Consider the following 23,439-nt stretch of genomic DNA (forward strand, 5'->3'; position numbering starts at 1 on the left):
CCAGGCAGGAAGGTAAAGAGAAGGGCAGCCATGTCTTTAAAAAGCTGCTTTACCTCCCTCTCTTTGCACGCTATAGCACGGGGGGAGGAAACCCTTCCCACCTCGTGTGGCTGATTTAACAGGAACCAGATGGGGCTGGAGCTGCTGAGATCAGGATGGCCTGAATTTGCATTTCCCTCGGCTGCTCTGGGGATGCAGAGCGGGCAGGAGCGTGGGCAGGGCTGCCCAACAACAGTGCATAGTCAGTGGCTTCGCTGGGGCTGGTGCCCGCTGCTGGCCATGCTCCACATGTCTCCGTGTGCCGGGGCTGTGCTGCAGGGAAGTAGCGTGTGTCGGGGTGGTCTCCCTCTCTCCAAGTCCCTGCTGTGTCTTTTAGAGGACAAAAGCCCCTCACAATGAACCCTGGGGGCACCCTGAGCCCCTCATCCTATGGGGGTGATGCCTGCCAGGCTGGGCAGTGGCGAGGTGGGATCTGGGGCTAGCAGGGAGGAGATCTCGTGTGGCCACTCTGCCAGCCCCTCCGGACCGCATCCCTTCCTGTGTTGGCACCCAGGACCCTGCAGCAGCTCCGCTCCTGCATCCCGTGCCCACGCGGTGGGAGCTCGTGCCTTGGCTGGAAACACGAGGGGGAGGGGGGGGGTCCCAGGACACCAATCTTTTTCTCTCCTTCTCCCATCAGAGTCTCTTACTTTGAGAAGCGACACTGGGGGCTCGTTATTCCCTCTCCGTCCCACTGGCAGCGTGCTGGTGCCTTGGCATGATGTTCAGGTTTGGGGGGAGCCCGGCGGGGAGCAGAGGGGGGTCCTGGGTGGGGGAGTGGGGATGTAGGAGCCAGGTTCTGCTTCTTGCCCCCTTATAAATCCTGCCCGTGCTATTTGCTTTGTGAAAGCAGGAGGCAGCGGGTAAGCGTGCCGCACGCAAGCACACGAAAGCCAAATCCTTTTTCTTAATGGTGTTGCTTCTTCCTGCACATTTTTTTCTGTCAAAGAGGAATTCAGCATAAAATTAATTTTCTTGGAAAGGATTGCAGGAATTCCTGACTGTACCTGTGTTATACTGCAGTGGAGTGAACAGAAAACTACCGTAAAAAGCCTGTGTCAGCGATTTTGCTTTTAACAAGAAAAAGGTTTGGATGGAGGGGGAGGGCTTCGCCTCCGGACGGCAGCGGTGGGGGAAGATGGGGGTGAGCGGTGAAAGCGGGACAGTTTCTGTAACCAGTCTCATCTGTGTGGTGAGCGGTGCCTGGACTCGGGTGGCTTCCTTGGCTGGCTAATTTGGGGAGAAAAAGGGAATCTGTTGCACAATTAACTTTGACCCGTCTGGATTTTCTCTGCCGCTTCCTCTTTGGTCAATCTGTCCCTCTGTAAGGGGTCACAGCGCCGCCTTTCCAGGAGTTGGGATATTCACTGTGCCACCGGCTGCCAGCGCAGGTGATGGGCGATTCATAGATTCATAGATTTCTAGGTTGGAAAAGACCTTAGAGATCATCGAGTCCAACCATCCCTAATCCCCATTAAACCATATCCTCAAGTAGCTCATCCACCCTATTCTTAAACACATCCAGGGATGGGGACTCAACCACCTCCCTGGGCAGCCTATTCCAGTGGCTGACAACCCTTTCAGAGAAGAAATACTTCCTAACATCCAACCTGAATCTCCCCTGACTAAGCTTATGCCCATTTCCTCTTGTTCTATCACCCATCACTAATGTAAAGAGCCCTTCCCCCACCTCCAGCTGAAAACCATTCACCAGCTGGTATTCATGGTTTTCCCCTGGCTGAGCTGCTTTCCAGCTGGGATGTGAAGCCTGTGCTTTAGGGATGCTCCTCCAGCAGAAATAATCTCCGCGTGCCGGTTCCGCCTCGAGCACGGCTGCGCAGGGGCTCTCCCCGCCGGTCTCCGCGTCCCGGGTGGTGTGTCTGCACGGCCGTAACCTCGGAGTGTTTCATTTTGCAGTCTCAGTATTATTTCAGTGTTGTTTCTGTGTATAATTTCAAAAATTTGATCAAAGGTTATTATTAAGGCTGGAAAACCAAGCCCATAGCTACTGGGAGATGCTGGAAACAGGGTCGCTGGCGCGGTTTTTGCTGGGATCTTTGTGAGCACCCAGTGCACGCCCTGCTCTTTGCCTGGATGTCGTCTCTTCTCCCTCTCCAGCTCCTGCCCCTGCCATCTGGCTCGTGGCTCTGTGCGGTTCAGTTCAGGCTTCCTCCCCGTCACAGGACAGAGGGTACGTGAACACCGCGGTGCCAGCTGCAGCCCTGGGCACCCCACAGGGACAGAGCATCCTCCGAGGATGGGGGTCCCTGGGGCGACGGGGGTCTCTGGGGGCCGGAGCTGCTGCCTGTTCTCACGCAGGAGCCGTGGGGCCACGGCGCGCTGCAGCCATAACTGTAAGAACGTGGCTTTTGTCACGGCACGAGGCGAAGTCCGGTCACAAGGCACAGTATGTGCCAGAAAATAAAATATATTAAAAAAAAAAAAGATAATTTCAACTGCAGCAATGTTTTCAGGTCCTGAGTAATCAGTGAGGTCTACATTTGACAGAGAGACCGTTTAATTTTCATTTCAGCCAGTGCTGCGAGCTGGCCCCAGCCCGGGGCCGGAGCTCCTGCCCGCACCGGTGGACCTGCAGCTTTTTGGCTTTGCCATGATGCATGCCAGGCTCACCGCGCTGGCACGGCGGGTGACTCCTGCCATGTCTGGCAAAGCGTTTGGCTCCGTTGGTGTACGTTTGCTGTGCGTGTTTCACTAAATACCTCCCCGTGCGATGGTTTGAACGGCCGAGCCTGGTGCTCCATCCCCACGGGTCTGTGATGTTCTGCGGTTTCGTTGCTGGTTCGTCTCTGTGCTGGCTGCTCCGGGCACCTTCCCTGTGTTCCTGGCATGGATGGGGCAGAGCTGCTCCTCAACATATCCTGTCAAAAACAGGAGACGAATTAGTGCAACGTGGACCTGGGTGTTACAGTGAATAACGTGGCTGGGCACAGGTGAGAAACGGGCAATACCTTTACGTCTGACTCGAACTGAATCATAGAATCATAGAATGGTTTGGGTTGGAAGGGACCTCAAAGATCATCTAGTTCCAACCCCCCTGCCATGGGCAGGGAAATCCTCCACTATACCAGGTTGCCCAAAGCCTCATCCAACCTGGCCTTGAAGAGACAGAATAAAACAGGGATGGGATTTTTTGGCACTTCTCAAAAGGAGGAGAATTTTTATTTTTAAGTCCCTCCCTGTTACAGGGGTAGGAAGCTCACGTCCCTGCTGATGGCTGGGAAGGCAGAGGTGCCCGGGATGACCTGCGGGCTCTGGGCTCGCCCAGTCCCAACCAGTGGGTTCTGCAGAGCAGGAGCTGCGGCTGAGCCATCCTCATCCCTGTTCCTTGCTGCTCCTCTCCCGTCTGACACTAGGTGGTAACATCCATGTTCCTATCAGCCTTTCCTCAGCAGATTCGGGGCTGGTTGAAGGTCTCCCGTGGCTGTAGGGCCAGCCCTGGAGCTAACGGGACTCCCAGACGTGGCTTTTTCGCTGGCAAACGCCTGGCAGAGGGGCTGCTGTGCCAAATGCGGGAGAATGTTCAAATAAGTGAAACCAGTATCAAGTTAAATGCTATAAATTACTTTGAGCAGATGAGATAGATATATATATAAAAAAAGGACTAAAAGTTTGAAAAATAAAGTGAAGTGTTTTGTTAAGCCATGGGTGGTCTGGGCTCCAGGTCCTCATAGGACACCGCGAACGCAGATAAATTAGAGAGGTTAAAAACAGTGTGGGCAAATTTTTGGCAAACCTCTGCCTGAGGATGAAGCTGAGTCCGTTCAGGGGTGGGGGGCTGCGGGGGTGTCGGTTGCTGCCTTTGATTTAAAGTGGAGGGAGTTGGGGGGTTCATGCTGGTGGTGGCAACTTTCCCTGCGTGGCTGGGGAGCAATTTTTCGGGGTTCACGTGGACCCCCTTCAGCAGCCGTGGCAGTCGGAGGGTGAGCTGGTGGCAGGGGAGCCCCTTGGCACTCGGGCAGGGAGCAGAGCTGTCTCCCCTGCTGCAGGTTTCACCCCTCCAGCACCCTCTTTTCCTGGGCACGTGGGGCTGGGACCCTCCCAGGCGAGGTGGACCCGCACCCAGCAAGCATTTCTCACCTGAACCCCAAGCTCCTCGGGCCAGGGACGGATTCCTTCCCTTCCAGCAGCTCCAGGGCAATCCAGTCCCACCAAAGAGGTTGTAACGTTGTGTGTGGGGTTAGAGCCCTGCTGGGTGCGGGTGCAGGGAAGGGGAGAAGCGCCCGAGTTTGTGGGTGTCACGTTTGACTTGGGCTCGCCCTTCCCAGCACAGCTCGACTTGCAAAGCGCTTTCGGTGCCCACGGACCATCACATCATGGCACCGGAGCTCCCCCCAGCAGCCCACCTGCCCTGGGTATCTCCTGAGCGAAAGGTGCTATTTAGGGCAGCTGGAGAGCGGGTGAGAGGGTGGAAGTGATGTAAACAGATACGGGTTTTTTTTATTATTATTTCCTCCTCCCCCCAATGATGATGGTGATGTTTCCTCCACCGCAGCACAATGGTTCCCATTCATTGGCCCTTTTGCTGGGAATGCTGTCCTTGTTTTGATCTGTTGTGCTCGCAGATTGTTTCCTGTCCAGCTTTGGTAAAACAGACAGAAAAGAGGCTTCGAGTTGACAGGCAGACTTTGACTATGGCTTGGAAAATATTATTTCATGGGACAGCCTGTGCCTCCCACGCTGCGTGTCTCAGGCTGGAGGGAAAAAAAAAAAAAAAAAAGGCTTGATTAATGTACGGAGATTGAAACCAGGCAAAAATTTTATACTGTGTTTTCTTTGAATGAATGGAAATCATTGTGGTCTGAGAGGCAGCAGAAGACACGCTGGATTTTTCTCTCGTTCGCACACATGCAACCTCCGTCTCCTGCTTAAGAATAGATCCACAGTGCAGCTAATAAAGAGGTTGCTGGGGTAGGATCAGAAGGTGGGGTTGGATCCTGACCTCTTTATCGGATCAAAGGTGTGCACAGAAACACCTAATGGAAAAAACCCACCGTCGGTGGGAGGTGGTAGGGCTGGACGGGGATTTCCACGTTTCCCCGGGATCCCAGACAAACGCTGCTCCTGCCCCGGGTGCAGAACAAAGCTCGGAGCTGCCGCTGGTTACAAAACAAAACTGTTGGAAGCTGCTTATTAAGCACATTTTAATTAACCTCTCCTGAAGGCAGGTGGTTATTACTGAGAGTTAATGAGTGGGGTAGGTTTCTCGAGGGCTTTTGTGGACGGTGGGCATGGTACCCGGGTGCGTTTCCCCCACGGCTGGTGCTCTGGAAGGGTTTGGTGAGCCATGAAATGCAGCTCCTCAGCTGCTGCGTTTCTCATCGTGGCTAATTAACCTCAGCAGCGATGGCTGAAGGATGGGGAGGAGAGGAGGCTGGTGATGGCATCTTCCCAGTGGATGAAGATGTCCCAGCCCCCATGTACGAACGTGCATGTTGGCTTTAAGAGAAGAAATGTGCAATGTAGGCAGAAGAGCTGGTCCCAGTGCCAGATGAAATGAGGCTGTGTGGATGTTTGGAAAGCGCTTTCCTCCATGGCTTGCTGGGAGAGCAGGGCAATGGTTTGGGAAGGAGGCAGATGCCCTGTGCCTGCCCGCGGCAGCACGTGCGCTGTCCCTGCCCAAGCCTTGTCATTGTCCCTCTGCCCATGGGAAAACAGTGTTTTATTGTAAACAGGTACCATAGCTCTTCGAGGTCTTCAGGAAAAGGAAGCAGGTGGCTGGGAATTGGGGTCTGCCTGAGAAGCAAGGCGAGGTAGGCTCGAACTGCATCCCCCCTCCTCGGAGATGTTGGCAGGGCTGTGCTGGATCAGGCAGCGCCTCTGCCTGCTCTTCCCCTTCCCAAGGGCTTTCCCAGCATCTCTGTCATCTCAGATGGAGCTTCCCAGCTCCTGTTTGAAGCCTTAGCAGATGCCATGGGGCTGCTTCCATGCGCTTGGTTTGCGGAGGCGAGATGTCGCGAGGCTGAACGGAGAACGCCGCGCTGTGCGGAGCGGCACGGCCTCCCTTCCCGCTCCTCATCCTCGGCAAACAAACCCACACCACCGACAAGACAGCAGTCAGGCTGACCACCACGTCTTGGCTTTGTCCTTATCCAAGAAAAATTATTCACTGCATCAATAACGAAATCAGCATGACCCTGAATACAACAGCGTGTCCAGCCTCTCCCGGAGCAGCTCCGGAGCTACCGATGGCTCCCAGCATCTTGCGTGGCCGGGTCTGTGGGATGGACAAAACAAATGCGGTGGGAAGACTGTGTGGCCTGCAGTGTTTGTATTGAGCTGCCTTCAAAGCTACCAGATGTTTTCCTCACCAGGAAAACATTTGTTCTCCTGCAGCCTGGATAGTCTGTCGTCCTGCAGACGGACCTGCTTCCCGCTTTGGTGCAATGCCGGGGAGTTAAATCTGGGGTCTTACGGTGCTTTGCTGCTCAGTCCCTGATGCAGAGAGACACGGGCAGGAGCAGAGACCTTGTTTTCCAGTCCTGGGATCGGGAGCAGAATGCAAACATATCCCTGGTCCTCAAAAGATGTGGTAGCTCGGTTTGGTCACAGCAATCCAGGTTGCTGGAGAGTGATTTTAAATTTGTGGGGGAAACTTCCCCAGTGCAAACCAGGTCTCTGGACCCCCGCAAGGACCCTTGCCTGCCTGCAGCACCACGGGTCCCCCAGGTGATGGACCCAGGGTGGGAAGGTGCTCGTGTCCCACCGCTGAGCAGGCGTGGGGGGAGCTGTGCTGAGCACCCCCTGGCAAAGGGAACCTGTGTCGGATTCACAGCTGCCATCAGGCAGGGCTCCGGCCGCAAGAGCGGCTCCTCGGTAGATCTTGGCAGCAAACCCTGTCTTGAATGGTTTATCTTGGCCACAACGCTGGTGCTGCCTCCTGCCAGGCTGGGGAGGTCGGGGTGGGTCCGTCCCCCCCATCCTTGTGCACTGGTGCAGGGTTAGGGCTCAGCTCCGGGGCTGGGGAGCAGCAGGCAGCTGCCCATTTTGGAGGATCCTTTTTTTTCCTCTTGGAGTCTTGCAAACAGGTGCTGGCCGGGGATGGTTGCCCGTTGCCTGGCTGTGTTCAGCGGCAGCTGCTCTTTCCGAGGCAGCCGACGCTGCTGGGGAGCACGTGGAGACACCGAGGAGGGAATGGCGGAGCGGAGCTGTGCACCGGCTGCTGCGGCCCCTCGGGGAGCCGGGCAGGGGGTGAGGGAGACGGGCAACATCTTCCAAAAGCAGCCACGTTGCAGGAGGTGGAGGGCTTTGAGGGAAAATGGGCGCTTTGTGCTTTGCTGAAATTCAGAAACCAAAATTCGAGGCACTCGAGGTCGGTGCCACAGCAGGGAAAACCTGTCCGAAGCGGTGCAGCTGCAGCTCATGGTGGTGCCAGGCTGAGCAGCATCCCTTGGGCTCCGTGGCACGTGTCTGCGTGTCAGAGGCTCCTTCGCCGCGTTGATGCCAGCAGGTTTGGTGGCAGCACTGGTCCTTTTTCCCTTGCCTGTCCCTTATCCGAAACAGGCTGTTAGAAAGCCCCTGGCAGCCCAACTCCACTGGGCCCCATCCTGGGCCTGGATGAGTCCTGCAGCCTTATTTATTGCCCCAGGCTGGAGGAGGAGAAGACCTCTGGAGTCAGCAGGGAGGTCTCCAAAGGCTGGCTGGGAGCCGAGCTGCTGGCTGCAAATCCCTTGCTGGCTGTTGGCGTTTACATCACCATTTGTTTGAATAGTCTCCCCTCCTCTCTCACTTCTTCCTTCTCCCTTACTCAAGTGTCTAGACCGAGGAGGGTTTTTGGTCGATTTGTAATACTTACAAGAGACAGCTGGCCTCCCAAAAACATCTGGCTCCATGGAAAGTCTGGGTAACGCTTGCTTTCTTCTCTTCCTGTGGTGGTCACTGCGTCTGTGGATACAGCCTGAAGGACAGGGGATGATGCTCGGAGCAGCCCCCGCCTGAAGCTCTTTGGCTTCTCACCTCCTTGGGAGAGCGTCTGCATCATCCTCCAGCGTTCTGCAGGAGAGCAGCTGGGGAGGCTGCTGCGAGCTGGGGGGGTCCTGGGGCCGGCACTCCGTGGTGGTCCAGGCTGTGCGTGATGCTCTGTATGGAGGACGGATATCGGTGCGATCGCAGCGGGCACTGGAGAGGATGGGTTAGTCGGGAGGTGAGCTGGGGCTGGCAGGGCCAGGCTGCCCGAGCGCCTGCCCCTGAACCTGGTCCCTGCTCCCTCCCCAGCCCCAAAAGCCAAAACCTGGCAGTCGTGGGTTCTCCGGGACCGTATTGCAAAGGTCTCTCCTGCCCCAGCTTTAATCTGCAAAGCGCACTCATTCAGTTCCTGTTCACCTTAAAATGAAAGAAAGAGGGCAAAGAAAAAAGCAGAGACAGAAAAAGCCATTATCCCTGTTTATTTTATCAAGATAATGCCAAACAAGGCTCGCTTTGAACACCGGTTCGGTCTTCGCAGCCCCAGTGGCCCGCTCCTCTCTTTAGCAGCCTGGTTTAAAACTGCACCCTGCGAGGAGGGGAAGCGGTTTGAATGCAGACATTGTTACTGTACACGGTGTGATAATGGGGCCTTTTATAGCTACAGCTGTTAGTAAATTGTTTAGTTCCAGGTTTTTGGGTTGCATAAAGGAGCCGCTCCGGTGCTTTCACGCTCTCCCCCGGCACGTTTTGGCAGCGATGCTGCAGGAGGGGGAAGAGGACAAACCGTTTCAGTACTTTTAATTTTGCTGTTTGCTGATCATCCCCGTCAGGACGGGAATGTGGATGTGCAGGAATCGTTTGTGAGCCCCTCTGGGTGCTCCCCCCGCCCCCAGCAGCAGCTCTGCTTGCGGGGCCGGGGAGCTGCCACGGTGCGCTGGGAGGGAGCGTGATGCTGAGCTCCATCCCAGTGTTACTGGGAGAGGAGGAGGGAAATACGTGTGTATGTTTATCTATGGGTATAGCTGGGCTTCGGTTCCCTTCAGGTTCTCTTCTCCCCCTGGCAGGGAACAAGAATAGTGGCTTTATGAAGTGCCCTTATCCTTCTTCCCTTGCCTTGCTTGAGGCTTTTGTTTTCCGTACCGATGGGTGGCTGCCTGGCTCTGGAGGACACGACACAAAAAACCACTAAAAAATGCCCCCCTAAACCATTCCCCTGCCCCAGCGTGTCATTGGCACTGAGATTTCCATGGCGTAGAAAATTATTTTACATGTGAAACGTGCTTATGATTTGAAGATTCGTACAAAGGGGAGAAGGTTGGTGGTTTTGCATGAAGCCATAAACATTAATTGGCAGGTATTATTGGGAATTTTTATAGGTGGGCCATAAGCCCAGCCCTGCTTCTAGACCACCCAGCTTCTGTGCGTGTGTTTAATTTTTAAAAAAGTATTTAATAACCTTTATAAGGTTCTATATCTCCCTCCAGCTCTAGCCCTACCCGAGATCAATGCAGCCACATCATTAAATCCTGCCTTATTTATGGGCGTGCCTGTATGAATATGTAAAAATTTAAATTTTCTGCTGCCTGCTGCTGTTTAAAATAGAGTTTAACGAGGTCTCACATGATGGTGGTCTTCAGGTATTTAAAAATAGATGCTTCTGACTTGTAGGGTCTTAACCAAAACCTCCTGCTGATGGCTGGAGTTGGAAGGTGCTGCGTGCAGCTCCTCAGCAGCTCCTGGGGAAGGATGGTCTTGGTTTCTGCTCAAAAATGGAGGAATTTCGGTCCAAGCCATCTCGTTTGGGAGCCAGCTCTGATGAGGTGAGAGCTCTCACCGTCCCCGCAGACTCGGCGTTTCATGGTCGGTGCCGTTCTGCTGGTAACGGTTTGGTGGGATTTGCTGGGTGTCTGCAGGGCTCGGGGTGGCCCCGAACGATGCACAGCTTTTCTCCGAAGACGCTCCTGAAAACGGAAAGATGCCGTAAAAACCAGCAACGTCAGAGTCCTGCAGCTCTGCGTGCGGCTCTTTAATGCTGCCTTCCCGTCCTTACCTTAGGAACAGGGAAACTGAGGCAGCTCCCTGCTACGTGGGCGGAGGGGAGCCCGTTGCAGGGGCTGAGCCTCTCCCAGGGCTCACCCATCCGTCTGGAGCCAGAGCATCATCCCACCTCCCCGCAGAGCTGGGGACTGCCCGCGGCTGCGTGGGTGATGTCACTGGTGTCAGACCCGGCGATAATTGGGTCTCGTGCTGGTCCCTTTCCTTGAGCATGAGCTTAACCCCAGTAAACACGATGGAGACGCGATGCTGAGAACGGGAAGTGATGTTTTCATCCGTTTACAAGTATCTGTGAACTTTTTTCCTAGATAGACCGTAACTCGGCATGCGTAAGAGAGATATTGAGCTCCTGGAGCGAGTCCAAAGAAGGGCGACTAAACTGGTCAAGGGGCTGGAAAATAAAACTTATGGGGAGCGGCTGAGGGAGTTGGGGCTGTTCAGCCTGGAGAAGAGGAGGCTGAGGGGAGACCTGATTGCAGCCTACAAATACTTGAGAAGGGATGGTGGGGAGGTAGGGGAAGGGCTCTTTACATTAGTGATGGGTGACAGAACAAGAGGAAATGGGTACAAGCTTAGTCAGGGGAGGTTCAGGTTGGATGTTAGGAAGTATTTCTTCTCTGAAAGGGTTGTCAGCCCCTGGAATAGGCTGCCCAGGGAGATGGTTGAGTCCCCATCCCTGGATGTGTTTAAGAATAGGGTGGATGATCTACTTAGGGATATGGTTTAATGGGGATTAGGGACGGTTGGACTCGATGATCTCTGAGGTCTTTTCCAACCTAGAAATCTATGAAATTCACCTGTGCAATGCATCCTGCTTTTCCGTACGTGCCGTGAGAGCAGCGGCAGGACAAGGGCGATCGCTCCCGGCTTGTGCCTCCTGCAGCGGTGGTTTTGCAGGGAGCCAGGCTGGCGCCCGGTCACGTCTCCTGCTCGTTTTGCAGATACAGCCTTGGGGAGCCGGAGCCGGGGGAGGCTCAGCCGACACCGGCCGCATCCTGCGCTCGCAGGTCGCGTTCACACTCTCACCTGGCAGCAGGAGAAGGTGCGGAGGCTGCCGGAGCCTTTCCTGGCGAAAGAGCGAAGGGAGCTCGTGAAACACGTCTTTGTGCTTCCCAGACCGGGGGAGAAGTGAACTTTTACCCCGTGCGTGAGCCTGACTCATAAATCAAACAGCTGCATAAATAACCGGGCAGATAAGAATAAAGATTTTTAAAACCCTGGAGGAATAGATAGCCCCCAGACAGCGGGACCCCTCCGTGCGATCCGACGGCACGTACGCGCCTGCCGTAACGGAGCACGGCCCGCCAGCCCGCCCCGCGCGACGTCCAGGTTTTGAACTTGACGTTGTGGCAGCCACTCACATCAGGGCACGGCTGGAGGGGGGTGTCCGGACTCGTGGCCTTTCAGCTGAGCCCCTCCTGGCTTCGCTGGGATGGGGAGGAGATGCCCCAGCCCCGCGGGCATCCGAGCTGGGCTGGCAGCGCCGGTACCCACTGTGATCACCCGCACTTGCACCATGTACCTTGTGGGATGTTCTTGCACCCTTAGCCAGCCGCATCCGAGGGCTTGGCCACCTTCTCCTGCCATTCCCTATTTTCCTCGGCCAATTAAGCTGTAACGATAACGACGTGGTGGTTCACGCGGGAAGGGTTTGGAGAGTCGGTCCTCCCCGGGGAGCGTGGGAGGATGCAGTGAGATCGGGGTAGGGGGAGCTGAGCTCTGTGTTTGGTGTTGGTTGAACTGGGATTTGAGAGGGGAAGTCGGACAGGGCCTTGGTGCTTGTGCAGGTCAAGGGAAGACTCGTGGGTAGGACACAGAGCTCACCAACGTGCAGGTTGGGGGAAAGGAAAGAAGGAAAAAAAAATAAAATCCAGTGTGTTTTAGCTAAGTGATGGAGCCTGAAGATGGAACTATCTCAGGCGCGTGAATGTGTTTGGATTCTTCATGCACAGACCCATCCCCATCCCCTCTGTGTGCAGGATACGGGTGGCAGGGGGGCTTCCCTGCTTTGCTGGAGGGGGGAGATGGGTGGCAGCCCCATCCCCAGCTGGCCTGGCACCGGTGGGCATTTGTGTTGGGAAAGCTGGAGAATTTCCTGCTCTTCAGCTAAAGTTCACATCCCGGCTGCCGCAGTCAGAGGGCAGAGCAGGTTTTATGACTTTGAACTCAGCGTATGTGCCTTTGGGATAAATTAAGGGTAAAATTTCCTAAAATTGTAAATGTTTACTGCGTGCGGATCCAGAGCAGTGCGTGTTTGAGGCTGGCAGAGGGCCAGGCAGGCAGATGTGACCCAGCCCAGGCGGCATGCTGCTCGGGAGCCGAGGGAGGGAAGGGGATGGAAGTGGCTACCAGGGAGCTGCACCAAAAGGGCCAAGCACCGGGGACGCGGGTATTGATTCCTTGGGATGCGCCTGCCGTGCCCGGCTCTAGCAGACCTGACACAAGCTCTGTTCCCAGGAGCAGGCTGGCAGAGCAGCTCGTGCCCAGGCTCCATAGCTGCTCCACACTGTGCCCCTTTTGTCTTGTGCTTTGGTGGTTCTCCCTCGAGATGGGTGTCTGTGCCCATTCCTGCCACCTGATCTCTGCAGTAATTCCCCTGGTTTGTACCCAAATTCTTTCCTGCCGCTTCCCCTCTTCCCTCTGCCTCCTTTCACACGTACCAGTTGTCTTTGGGGCCGTTTGGAAAGCACCTTGCTGGTGGCACCGTTTGCATGGAGGCTTTGCTGTCGACTTCCAAAGGAAAACAGGGCGCCTGGTTTTTTTCGGATTTCGTTCAGATACAATTTCCAATCTGTCTGTGTGCCCGTAGAGCTTGAAAATTCTGCAGTGGTTGTTTCTTTGTCAGTGGGGAGGACAGCTGAGGGCTCACAGGCTCAGGGCATTGTGCAATGGGCAGCATGTCCTGCATCCCTGACCCGGGATGGGAGTACGTGCTGCATCCCCTGCCTAGGATGGGGGTACGTGCTGCATCCCTGACCCGGGATGGGGGTACGTGCTGCATCCCCTGCCCGGGGCAGGTTCCCATGTCGCTCTGTGCGTTTCCCTGTCCCCATGGGTAATGGGGCTGGTGGCTGCACTCAAGAGGAGGACGCATGGTAGGTTTGTATCCACTTCTTTTTTTCAAATGGTTTTGAGTGTTTGAGATGAAAGATGATGTATTATCAAAGGATAAATCTGGGAGGGTAACATCCTCCTACCTGCTTTTGCAGGTTTGGCCTTTGAAATGCCAAGCACCTAAAGCAACGGAGTCACCAGGAGCCCTGTGTGCCCACGGATGGGTCAGATGGCTGCTTGGGGTGGAAGCGTGGGCCGGTGGGCATCAGGGCTGGCGGAGGGCACCACTGCCACCCCTCTCCCCCCAACCTCCTCCTCCTCCTCGCGTGAGAGCCTCCCGTAAGGCCGGGGCAGAGCGTGCCGGCAGCTGTGTTTAACAGGTAGGGCAGGTATGGGGAAACGCTGCGGGCCCCGCGCTCGCCGCAGAGCTCCTTCCCACCTGCGAGCCCTGATCAAACACCTCGACGGGCGGCCCGAGTGGGAGCCATGATGTAATCTTGGGAACCCAAAACAATCGGCCCTTTCATGGCAAGACGATAACAATCAAAACAGTATGTAAGGGCCTGCCATGCAAGAATACACATGCACATTATACACTGGAGGGAATTGAAAGCCGTAGTGAAAAGGGGCTTGTTAAGAATATGTAGCCTGCTTTCATAATCAGTTTGTAAAAGAATAGGCCCTTGAAAACAAGGGTTTAGGCTTATAGAAGGCTTTCTGTGCCTTGACCTTGCAAATATGCAGAGATGCCAACTTTTTTTTGAAAGTGAACTTGGAGTCTCCCAGCGTGGTGCCATAGCAGTTGGCAGGCAAGCTGGGGGTAGGAGGTCCAGCCCCAGTATGTTCCCGGGGGACGCAGAGACTTTCGCTCTCACCACGAGGAGCTGCTCCTCGGTGGAGCTCTGCCAGGATGCCACAGTTTTACCTTTTCATCCTTAAAACTGTAGCACTGGGCTCTGCTGCAGAAGGGGATCGGCTGACGCAGGGCAGACCCGTCGTGGCATCGTGGGCTCTCTGCAGAGCTCACGTGTGGATGGTGTGTGTCCTAGTGACGTTTCTGTTCTCAGGTCGAGAAGGTTATGGAGGACGTCACCATCATCACCCCAAGTTACAGATGGGGAAGTTGAGGCAGAGAGCTGGGAAAGGTAACGTGTCCAACGCGTGTTGGCTCTTTGATCCTTCCAAGGACACCTGAGTCCACTGTGCCCCGGCAGCAGAGACACCCAAGTGACATTCCCACTTCGGCCAGGGTGCTGGTGGCAGAGCCATGAACAGGACACACGCATCCCCGGCAGAGACCGGTGCGGTTTCCCCTGGGTGCTCTTTCTTTACATCAATGCACGTTTGTCGGTTGGGGATGAGCCGCAGGTTACGCGCCGTGTCTGCAAAATGTCTCCGAGCTGGACCTGGGTGACCCATCGGACAAGATGGGATCTGCTTCTACCACCTCTCTATCAGTTATTCCCCACCTTCCTTGCTTTAGAGACGTCTCTAAACATCTCCTTCTGATGGTCAGCCCTCTGGCTACATTGCCTCGTGTCCCCATTGTCATCTCCTCCGTGTCCCGCAGCTCTCCGTGGGCACCCCGAGTTTCGGCTCCCCTGGGCTGGGCTGCTCCCCCCTGTCTTTGTGCATCTGTTTTACAATGTGTTCCTTTGCAGTCGGGGGAAGCCTTCCAAGAATCCCCACCTATTTCCGTAATAAGGACGCCTTTGTTTTCCTCACGCACAATGCAGCTTTGATTCCGTTGCTTTCTCACCGACCGCGTTGCCGTCAGCTCGACACGGGACCTACGGAGGAGGTGTGAGGTGTGCGCGGCTCGGCGGGGAGAGGAACATCCCCTGGAAGGGTTTTGTTCCCAGTTGGGGCATCAGAGGTAAATCTGCTTTGCCTTAGCACCCAGACATCTCCCGAGACGCCGCACTGGGCCAGCGGAGGTGGCCCCGGAGCAGCGAGCGGAGGTACCCTCCGTGTAGTGAACCGAGGCAAAGCAAATAGGAAGGCTTACGTGTTCCTGGGCTCCATGTTGTCATGGAGTTATCCTCATCCTGATGAGATTAGTGTCCCTGGGAAGGGCTCAAAAGGCCCCAAAGTCCCAGAAATGTTCAGGCAGAGCTGCAGTGGGAGGAAGCATCGAAGGAACGAGTGGTCCTTGGGGGGTGTGATGCTGGCACCCGCGTTTCTTGGGAAAACAGGTTAAAATCTTGGCCTGGGAGGGGGCAGACGTTGCTGCCTCTGTGCCAAGGGCTGGGGGAAGAGGGTGACCCGGCTGTGGCGGGTCCCCGTTGGCATTGAGCGCATCGTGACCCGTTGCACGCTGTCGCGCATTCCGTGCTGCGGTGCGTGCGTGCCGTGGCACGTGGCACGCTGCTGGCCGTGGCACGTTGCTCGCCGTGGCGTGTGCGTGCCACGGCACATGGCGTGTTGCTCCCCGCAGCCCGTTGCTCGCTCTACTTGCCGAGCCGGCTGCAGCCCCGTCCCCGGCACGTGCCAGACCCGCTGGGCATCCGGCGCTGCCGTGGAGGTGGCTCAGGCTGTAGGGCCAGGGCTGGTTTTTGCTTTTGGGGAGCCCTGATGGGTTTTACTGGGGGGGGTATGTGGGAGACAGAGGAAGAAGGGAGCAGGGGCAAACCCACCCATCTGGGCTTCTGCTGGATCTTTCCCCACGTTAAATTCCCTTTCCTCCTGCCTCGCGGGGCTTCCTCTCCCGGGGCTGCTGCAGGGTAAGGGGTCAGTGTGGGGTTCCCTCCTCCTGGTGGGACATGGGGCGAGGAGGGGTCTGGCCACCCTTCCCGTACAGACCCCTCCATTCACACCTCCCTCTCCCACCCCATTAATTTGTTGTGGTTGGGGCCAGTAAGAGCCGCTTTGTGCAAAGGCGAGGGAAGGAGGGGGGGGGAAAAAAAAGCCCAGCGCACAGACAGCGGCTCCAGTGTTTTCGAAAAGGATGTTTTTCCCCCCTCCGTTCTCTCTCTCTTTCCCTTGAATAATGTTTTTGATTGTAATAGCCTGTCCTGGTTAGGGAAACCCACAGCCTCTCCCCCTTCCCCTCCCCTCTTCTGTAAACCCTGGTAGAAGTTTAAACAACCCGGAGAGATTTTTCTCACCAGTCTTATTTTACTAATAGGAAACAAGTGTTTAAAGCGGCAAAAGGAGCTTGCAGCTGCTGGCAAAGGGATAACTGACCTGGCACCGAGGCGCTGGGGTCCTGCTCGGAGCCGTGGGCCGGGGCAGGTCGCAGCCTGGCACTCGCTGCCGGAGCTTGGAGCCCCCCGGGGTGGTCGCCCTCTCGGTGGCGAAGCCACGGAATGCTCCAGCCGTGGAACGAGTCACCGGTGGCTCTGGCGGAGCCGCTCAGCCCGAGGAGCCCACGCCGTGAAATAACGGTCCACGTTTGGTTGGGTGCTTGCAACACCTCTGTTCCTTCAGCGGAGGAGAAAAAAACCCATATCCCGAATTCCTGGTTTTCACTTAAATTTCCAAAACTCAGCGCTGAGCTGGAAGGGAGGGAAAAGGACCGTTCCCAAGGCTGGAGCAAATCCTGGCTGAGGATGGGTGATGGTGTGGGTGCGGGGTGCCGGGGGCAGCCGCTGCTCGATCACCCCCAGCACGGAGCTGGGGTGCAGCTGCCTCCCACGGAGATCTGACAAACCCTCCCGCTGCAAATCCAGCTGTTGGCAGTGCTGCTTCCATTTGGGATAAGCTCTGGATGACAGGGTGGTCCCACCACGGGGTCCCTGTGTGGGAGAGGCTCCTGGGGGTGGATGCTGAAGTAGGTGTTGGGAAACCTCCCCTAATTCTCTGCCCTGGGACATCCCTCCAAACAGCCCTGCAGCTGTCAGCTCCAGGAGCCGTGTTTTCTGCCACTGGAGACGTGGGGCTTTACCCGGAGCGGTTCAAGTTGGCCATCCTGCCTGACCCCCGTTATCCACCTTTTTATCCCTTGTGCTGGGAGAACATTCCCGCAGCAGCCTGCCGCCTCCTCTGCTGCGTTACTGCTGGACAGACCAGCTCTCTGCCCCGGCTGCCCTTGGCTCTGGAAGTCCACGTGCTGCCTTTCCATGGGATGCGAGAGTTGGGGGGAAAAGAGAAAAAACAAAATCTCGTGGCTAAAATATGTTTCTTGTCTTCTGGCGAGCCGCCCAGCTGGAAGCTTGTGGAGGGGTGGTTGTGGTTCAGGATGGAGCTGGGGTCCAGGGATGCTGGAGCTGGGGTCCAGGGATGCTGTGGCTCCCGGGAAGCCTCGGGCTGGAAATGCCTGGTGGGGCCTCCCTGGCCAGGTCTATTCTCCTCTGTCTGGTCCCTGTCACTCCCAGGGCTGGGGCTGAAGCTGATTAAACGCTGTGGAGCTCTTTGAAGATGAAGTTTGCTGTGTTGGTGTTAAATATTCACATGACTAGCCCCAGGGCTGGCTGCACCGCCATTCAAAAGGCAAATCTTTAATAATGTCTTTTTTCTTCCCCAGCTCCCAGCAGCCTGCCCCAGGCTGTGCTTTCCACCTTTTATCTATCTATCTATCTAGAAAAACCCAAACATATGTTTTTTTTTTTTTTGTGCGGGTAGGAACCTAGCAATCGGGATTGGGATTCAGAATTTCCCGGAGGGCCTGGCCGTCAGCCTGCCTTTGCGCGGCGCTGGATTTTCAACGTGGAAGGCGTTCTGGTAAGCTAATCATGGACTGGTTTGGGTTGGTAGGGACCTCAAAGACCACCTAGTTCCAACCCCCCTGCCATGGGCAGGGACACCCTCCACTACACCAGGTTGCTCAAAGCCTCATCTAACCTGACCTTGAACACTGCCAGGGATGGGGCAGCCACAGCTTCTCTGGGCAACCTGTGCCAGTGCCTCAGCACCCTCAGAGAGAAGAATTTCTCCCTTAGATCTCATCGAAATCTCCCCTTTCAGTTTAAAGCCATTGCCCCTTGTCCTGTCACTACATGCCCTTGTCCAAAGCCCCCTTGCCACCCCATCCCACGTCAGCTGCTGAGCGCCTGTGATGAACTCTCAGGTCCTGCGCTAAACAGTTTTATTTTTAATTTTTTTAACAAAATGTCTTTTATTTCACTTTTTCTCTCACTTCGCTCAGTGCTGGCTTTCAAACCCACTTCTTATTTTCCCTTTTCCCTTTTCCCTGAGGTGGAAAAGCCAAGGGCATGAACTCCGTGAGCGCAGGGCTGCGTTCCTGCCCGCGCACGTGTGCTCGGCCGGGTGATGGATGGGAGGGCAGGGGGGCGGCTTGGGAACGGCTCCCGCCAAAGCTTTGTTTTCTTTCCCTCCCACCCACCTCCAACTCAGTAAGCGCAGCCGGTGCCGAGACTTGCACCGGGATTGCTGCTGCCGGGAAGGGAGTTCCCATGGTCCGCAGAGTTTTCTGCATTAAAACAGTCCCAGAAGGAAAGAAAACGAGGGGGAAGAGCACGATTTCATCCCGATTGAGGCTGTGGCCAGATGTGGGATCGGGCTACGATGGTTGGAAATGTTTCCTCTCTGACCCATCCGGGCCTGCGAGCTGCATCCCTGAATCCCGCAGAGCTGTTGGGGGAAGGAATCGGATCGTGCCTTAATTCCCTTCCTGGGAAAATCAGCTGGGTTAGGTCAAATCACCTTCGGCGCCTGTTTAAAATAACGCAGGTGGCTTGGCTTGGCGTGGCCGGGTAGCAGAATCCCCTGGGACACGGCGCCCTTGGGGAGATTGGTGGGGATGGGGAGCTTTGGAGCCCTGGCAGTGCCAGGGGAGAGCTGTGCCACCCCTCATGCCGCGTCCCCAGTGGCTTTTAGTCTCGGTCTTTGGCAGGTACGGGCAGCTGAGCGGCATGGTGGAGCCCTTGGCCGGCGTCTTCGGTGCCTTCGCCGTGGTGGTGGCCGAGCCTCTCCTCCCCTACGCCCTGGGCTTTGCGGCCGGAGCGATGGTCTACGTGGTGATGGACGATATCATCCCTGAGGCACAGACCAGGTGAGAGCCCCCCGGTGACCACCACCAAATGCAGATAGACCCAGGGGGGAGCGCAGAGGACTCGGGCAAATCCCTTCCCTTGCCTGGATGAGATAGAAAGCGGCACTTCCCGCATCCCAAAAGTCGGTCCCGGCTCCCGGGAGCTCACGCCCTCCCCTTCTCTCCCCACAGCGGCAACGGGAAGCTGGCATCCTGGACCTCGATATTGGGGTTTGTGGTGATGATGTCCCTGGACGTTGGGCTCGGGTAGGGCAGCACGACGCTTCCCAGGAGAAGACCTCAGAGCCATTCGTGCAGCGGCGTTTGGAACTGGACACGTGTTATCCTCTGGACTATTTTTTGTATCTGTATTTTTTTGAATCTGGTTTGGTTGTTGATTTCCTATAATTTTATACCTCTTCCTCCCCTCCAACGTCATGTCGATGGTTTTCAAAGCACAAATACGGGTGGTTCCTCATGTATCCTGGTTTCCTTTTTGCCACCAGGTTTTCTTTTCCTCTTGGAAGGTCATCGGACGGCGTGTTGGCCGGGCTGCAGGTCACCCTGTCCCTTCCCTTCCGCGCTGGGCCAGTTTCTCCGAGTCAGGCCGCTCTGGTTTTGATCATCTTTGTTCTGTAGAAGATTAGAAATTCACTGTCATCTATTTAAGCTGGTCTGTGGTTAAGTACTAAGGCATGTGAGTGGAGTAAACTCCTCATGGAGTCTCAATTCCCACGCTTTTTTCCGACAGGCAGGTGGGAGGCATTAGGGCTGAGATAACACATCCAGCGCTGGGCAGGATCGCAGGTCTCGGATATCCTGCTGGTCCTTGGGAATGTTTTAGGGTGTTAGTTTTGATGGGTGCAAATAGTCAAGGCAAATAAAAATGAATTTTCTTGGGATCTCTGTGAGAGGGAACTGTCATTTTTTTTCCCTAAATTTGTCTCCTAAGTGGGGCATTGATCCAATGCATTATCTCAAGGTTTTCTCTGAAAAACAAAGCCAGGAAAGAAGGAACATTTTTGTTTTCTAGCATGAACTCTTTGAAAAGGCAAGGTGTGGTCATCCACGTCGCCGATGATGCGCTGGGTTACGTTTTCCTGTGGGCCCATGACTGTGTCTGGCCTTTCCAAGCAGTTGCTGCTCTACAGCTGCTGGTTCCAATGGTTCATAACTCCCCGAGGAGCCAACGCAGGTTTTTCCCAGCCTTGGTCCGCAGAAGAGCTCGGAGCCGAGTCCGGAGCTGAGTGTGCCGGGAGCTCCCGTCTTCCTGAGCAGCAGCAAGATGAAATAATTCATCAGGATGAATTAATTATCCTCCCTGAAGAGCCTGAAGTTGGAAGGATGCTGCAAACCACCTCTCCCTCTTCACTAAAGGATGCTTCTGTCTGCAGTGGAAAGGGGTTCCTGGGACCCTTCATGGGAATAACTGGATCGCCCGGTGCCACCTGCACCACAGCCCCTCCGCAGCCGCGGGGCTCCGGGGGTGCCGGACCATCGCCCGGTCCTGCTGGAGGAGCTGCAGGAAGGGCAGCCAAAGGGAGCAGGCTTGAATAACTCAGCTAGAGCCATGTGCTTTTGTTTGGTTCTGTATTTTTTTTTTGGTTGGATTTCATTTGTACTTTGTTTGTGTGTCGCTCTGGATGATACAAAACTACTGTTTGCTGATGGATTTGACCTTTTAACTGTGATTGGTTTCAATAAATGGGAAATTGAGAGTTTGCACTGATTTATTTTCGTGCTGTAAAGCCATAGCTTTGCTTCTCCCTCTGTTCTGCTCCGCTTCTTTTCTCCAGCTTGATTGTTCCTGGCTTGTCAAAGGTTCTGCCTCTCAACCAGGAAGGCAGCCTCTTGGGGGGAGAAAAAAAAAAGGGGAAAAAAGGTCCCTAAGGATCCTCTTTTCCAAACCAGTGGGTGAGAGCTGTCCCTGTCATCCCAGGGCAGGAACGGGCTGGGAGAGGGAAGGCACCTGCTGCGGCCAGGACCAAGAGTCCTTTTCTCCTTCCCAGTGCCACCAGTGGAAAGGCTGAGCAATCTCCCATTGCTCTTCACCTCATTTCTAGACATGCTAGAAGCGTTTGTAAAGCTTTTTTAGCCCTCTGTTTTCAGCCAAAACTTAAAAAACTGAAGGAGTGCCCACGGGTTGGGATTTCTCTCAGGCTGCTGCTGCTGTTTTCTTATTTGATTTCTGGCGCGTGGTGTAAGTTGGTACAAAAAACCCCACATTATACATTTAAAGGCAGCCTTGTAATCAGTTTGCTGTGAGATAACATCACGTAAAGCATTTAATCCCGCTCAGATGCAGCCAGCCGAGATAATTATGTACATCGGACCCGTAGGAAGCGAGTGGGGAGCCTGATGCAGAAAGCACATACGAAAATCCTCCTTTTCTGTTTGTATCCCGGAGGTAAATGAAATTATTTATCTGTTCCTTGGTAGGACTGAAAAGCTGGCCGGGGGCCAGGCCTGACATTACCCGTGGAAACAACAGCTGTCAATGGAAAGGTGGAGTTCGGAGGCGAAGGTGATCTGAAGCCCCACGAAACAGAGCCGGGGGGAGGGAAAAGACGATGGCTACCCTATGGTTGGAGCTGCGTTTTGGGATACCGGGGTGTGCTTCGCCCCAGACTCTTGCCTGGATGCGTGTGCTGGGGTGCAGCTGGGGCTGTGCCCCCCTGGGGGGCTCTGGCAGCGGTGAGTCCCTTCCCCATCCCGGGCAGCGGCTGCTGAGCCCCCTCGGTACAGCTGCCCCGTGTCCTCTGCGAAACGGAGAGGAACCCCCGGCCCGTGGCACACCAGGATGCGCGGTCACGGTGGGCATGGGGAGGGGGGGGTCTGTCCATCCTTTTGATGGGTGGCAGTCAGCTGTTGGAGGTGCCTGGACTGGTTTGAAATGTCCTTTGAGCCCTTTAGGAGTGTAGTAATAAATTGTAGTGTCAGTGCTGATGATTTCTTCCCCCCTCTACTAATTTTTCAGTAAAGCCTCACATATACAAAAACCTTTAGATTCTTGAGTTTTATCTTAAAACGATAATAACTTTTTCCATTGGCTGGAGGAAAACTTAAACTGAGCCTCCTCTCCATCCGAAAGCTTCAAACCCCAACAGGTAAAGAGAAAGATCTTTTTCTCAACAGCGCATGAGAAAAATCCCCGTCTAAGTTTGGGACCTGCTTGCTGATGCTTTCGTGGATGTTTTGGGGTTTGCAAGCCCTGCTGGTGACAGAGGGTGCCCTGAGCCTTTAGCTGAGACCTGAAAAATCCCCCAATTCTTCACAGCCCCGGGGGTGGCTGCATTTGGCAGCGGGCGCAGCTGGGAGGTGGTTCAGCGCTGCGTGTGCCAGCACGTGTGCCCTGGGTGCGGAGCTGGTGCCCGGAGAGCTTCGCCAAGCAAAGTTGCTGCGAAAAAAAACCAGCAATGCAGCGTGTGTTGTATTTTGCTGCTTCTCTTGTGCTTTTCTTGCAAAGGCTGAACCACTGAGACGCTGTCCTGTGGTGAAGGGCTGGCGAGATGGTGGAGGAGCCCATGGGGAACTCCTCTGCGACCAGGAGAGCTCCCGGGACAAGTGTGGGGTTGTGCTTATGACTAAGTGGTGGATGGAGAGGCTGCTGATAGCCGGGATGTGCAGCGCTGCCCACGTGTTTGCCAGGGGATTAGGGCTTTGGAGAGGGGATTATTTGGGGCTACGAGTGTGAAACGCAAAGTGCCAGGCTTCTCCGCTTGGGATATGGGATGCTCCGTCCCACCCGGAGCTGTGGTGCACGGAGAAACCACCATCCCCTTTGCTCCGAGCAAATCCCACCTTACCCCCTGCCTCTGCGTGATGCCAGGCAGGTCCCGACGGATGCCAGGGTGGCACATGGTGGGCATGGAGGTTGGCACCGCGGCACAATGGCTGCTCGGTGGCCGCTCTTCCCTCCCCAGCAGCTCCTTCGCCCTGCCCAGCTCACTCCCAGAGTTACGGTTGTGCAAGCGGGGCAGGGAAAGCAGCCTTTCCCCGCGCCGGCATGACGCAGCTCACGTCGCCCCGCGCGCGGGGCCGTGAGTCAGGGAGCAGGAATGGGCGGGTGGGCCCTCCGTGGGTGCCAGGCGCTCGCCGGCCCGCGCCGGGGTGCTGGGGAAGGGGAAGGCGGCTGCGGTTTGCAGGGCTGGGCGGGGACAGAAAAACCCCAAGCGAGGGCTTTGCACGCAACCGAACAATAATCCCATTCTTCGGGCTCGCGCCGTCACGCACAGCGCGGCACAAAACATTACTCGGGCTTGCGAGATGCGCGCCCGGGGTAGGTCGTAGCACCTGAGTCACTGCTCATAAAGGAATGGGTTTCACCTCCCGCCCCTCCCCGTAGGAAAGAAACAATTCCAACCTGAAGACAAAATGACTTCTATTCTTCGTACGCGGACTTTGTTGTACTTGGCAACGAGGCTGCAATTAAAATC

The 23,439-nt window shown here is 55.5% G+C and overlaps 1 protein-coding gene across 1 annotated transcript in view; it reads left to right on the forward strand.

Moving 5' to 3' along the window:
- SLC39A11 (solute carrier family 39 member 11) overlaps positions 1–19,274 on the forward strand; it is a 90,852-nt gene extending 71,578 nt beyond the window's left edge. The window contains exons 7-9 of the mRNA XM_086624148.1: positions 17,635–17,733; positions 18,866–19,024; positions 19,196–19,274. Of these exons, the coding sequence (XP_086480274.1) occupies positions 17,635–17,733; positions 18,866–19,024; positions 19,196–19,274 (337 nt within the window). The remainder of the gene's footprint in view (positions 1–17,634; positions 17,734–18,865; positions 19,025–19,195) is intronic.
- The last annotated feature ends 4,165 nt before the right edge of the window (positions 19,275–23,439 follow it).

The sequence above is a fragment of the Tauraco erythrolophus genome, chromosome 20 (genome assembly GCF_009769465.1).
Source record: "Tauraco erythrolophus isolate bTauEry1 chromosome 20, bTauEry1.pri, whole genome shotgun sequence".
Classification (NCBI taxonomy): domain Eukaryota; kingdom Metazoa; phylum Chordata; class Aves; order Musophagiformes; family Musophagidae; genus Tauraco; species Tauraco erythrolophus.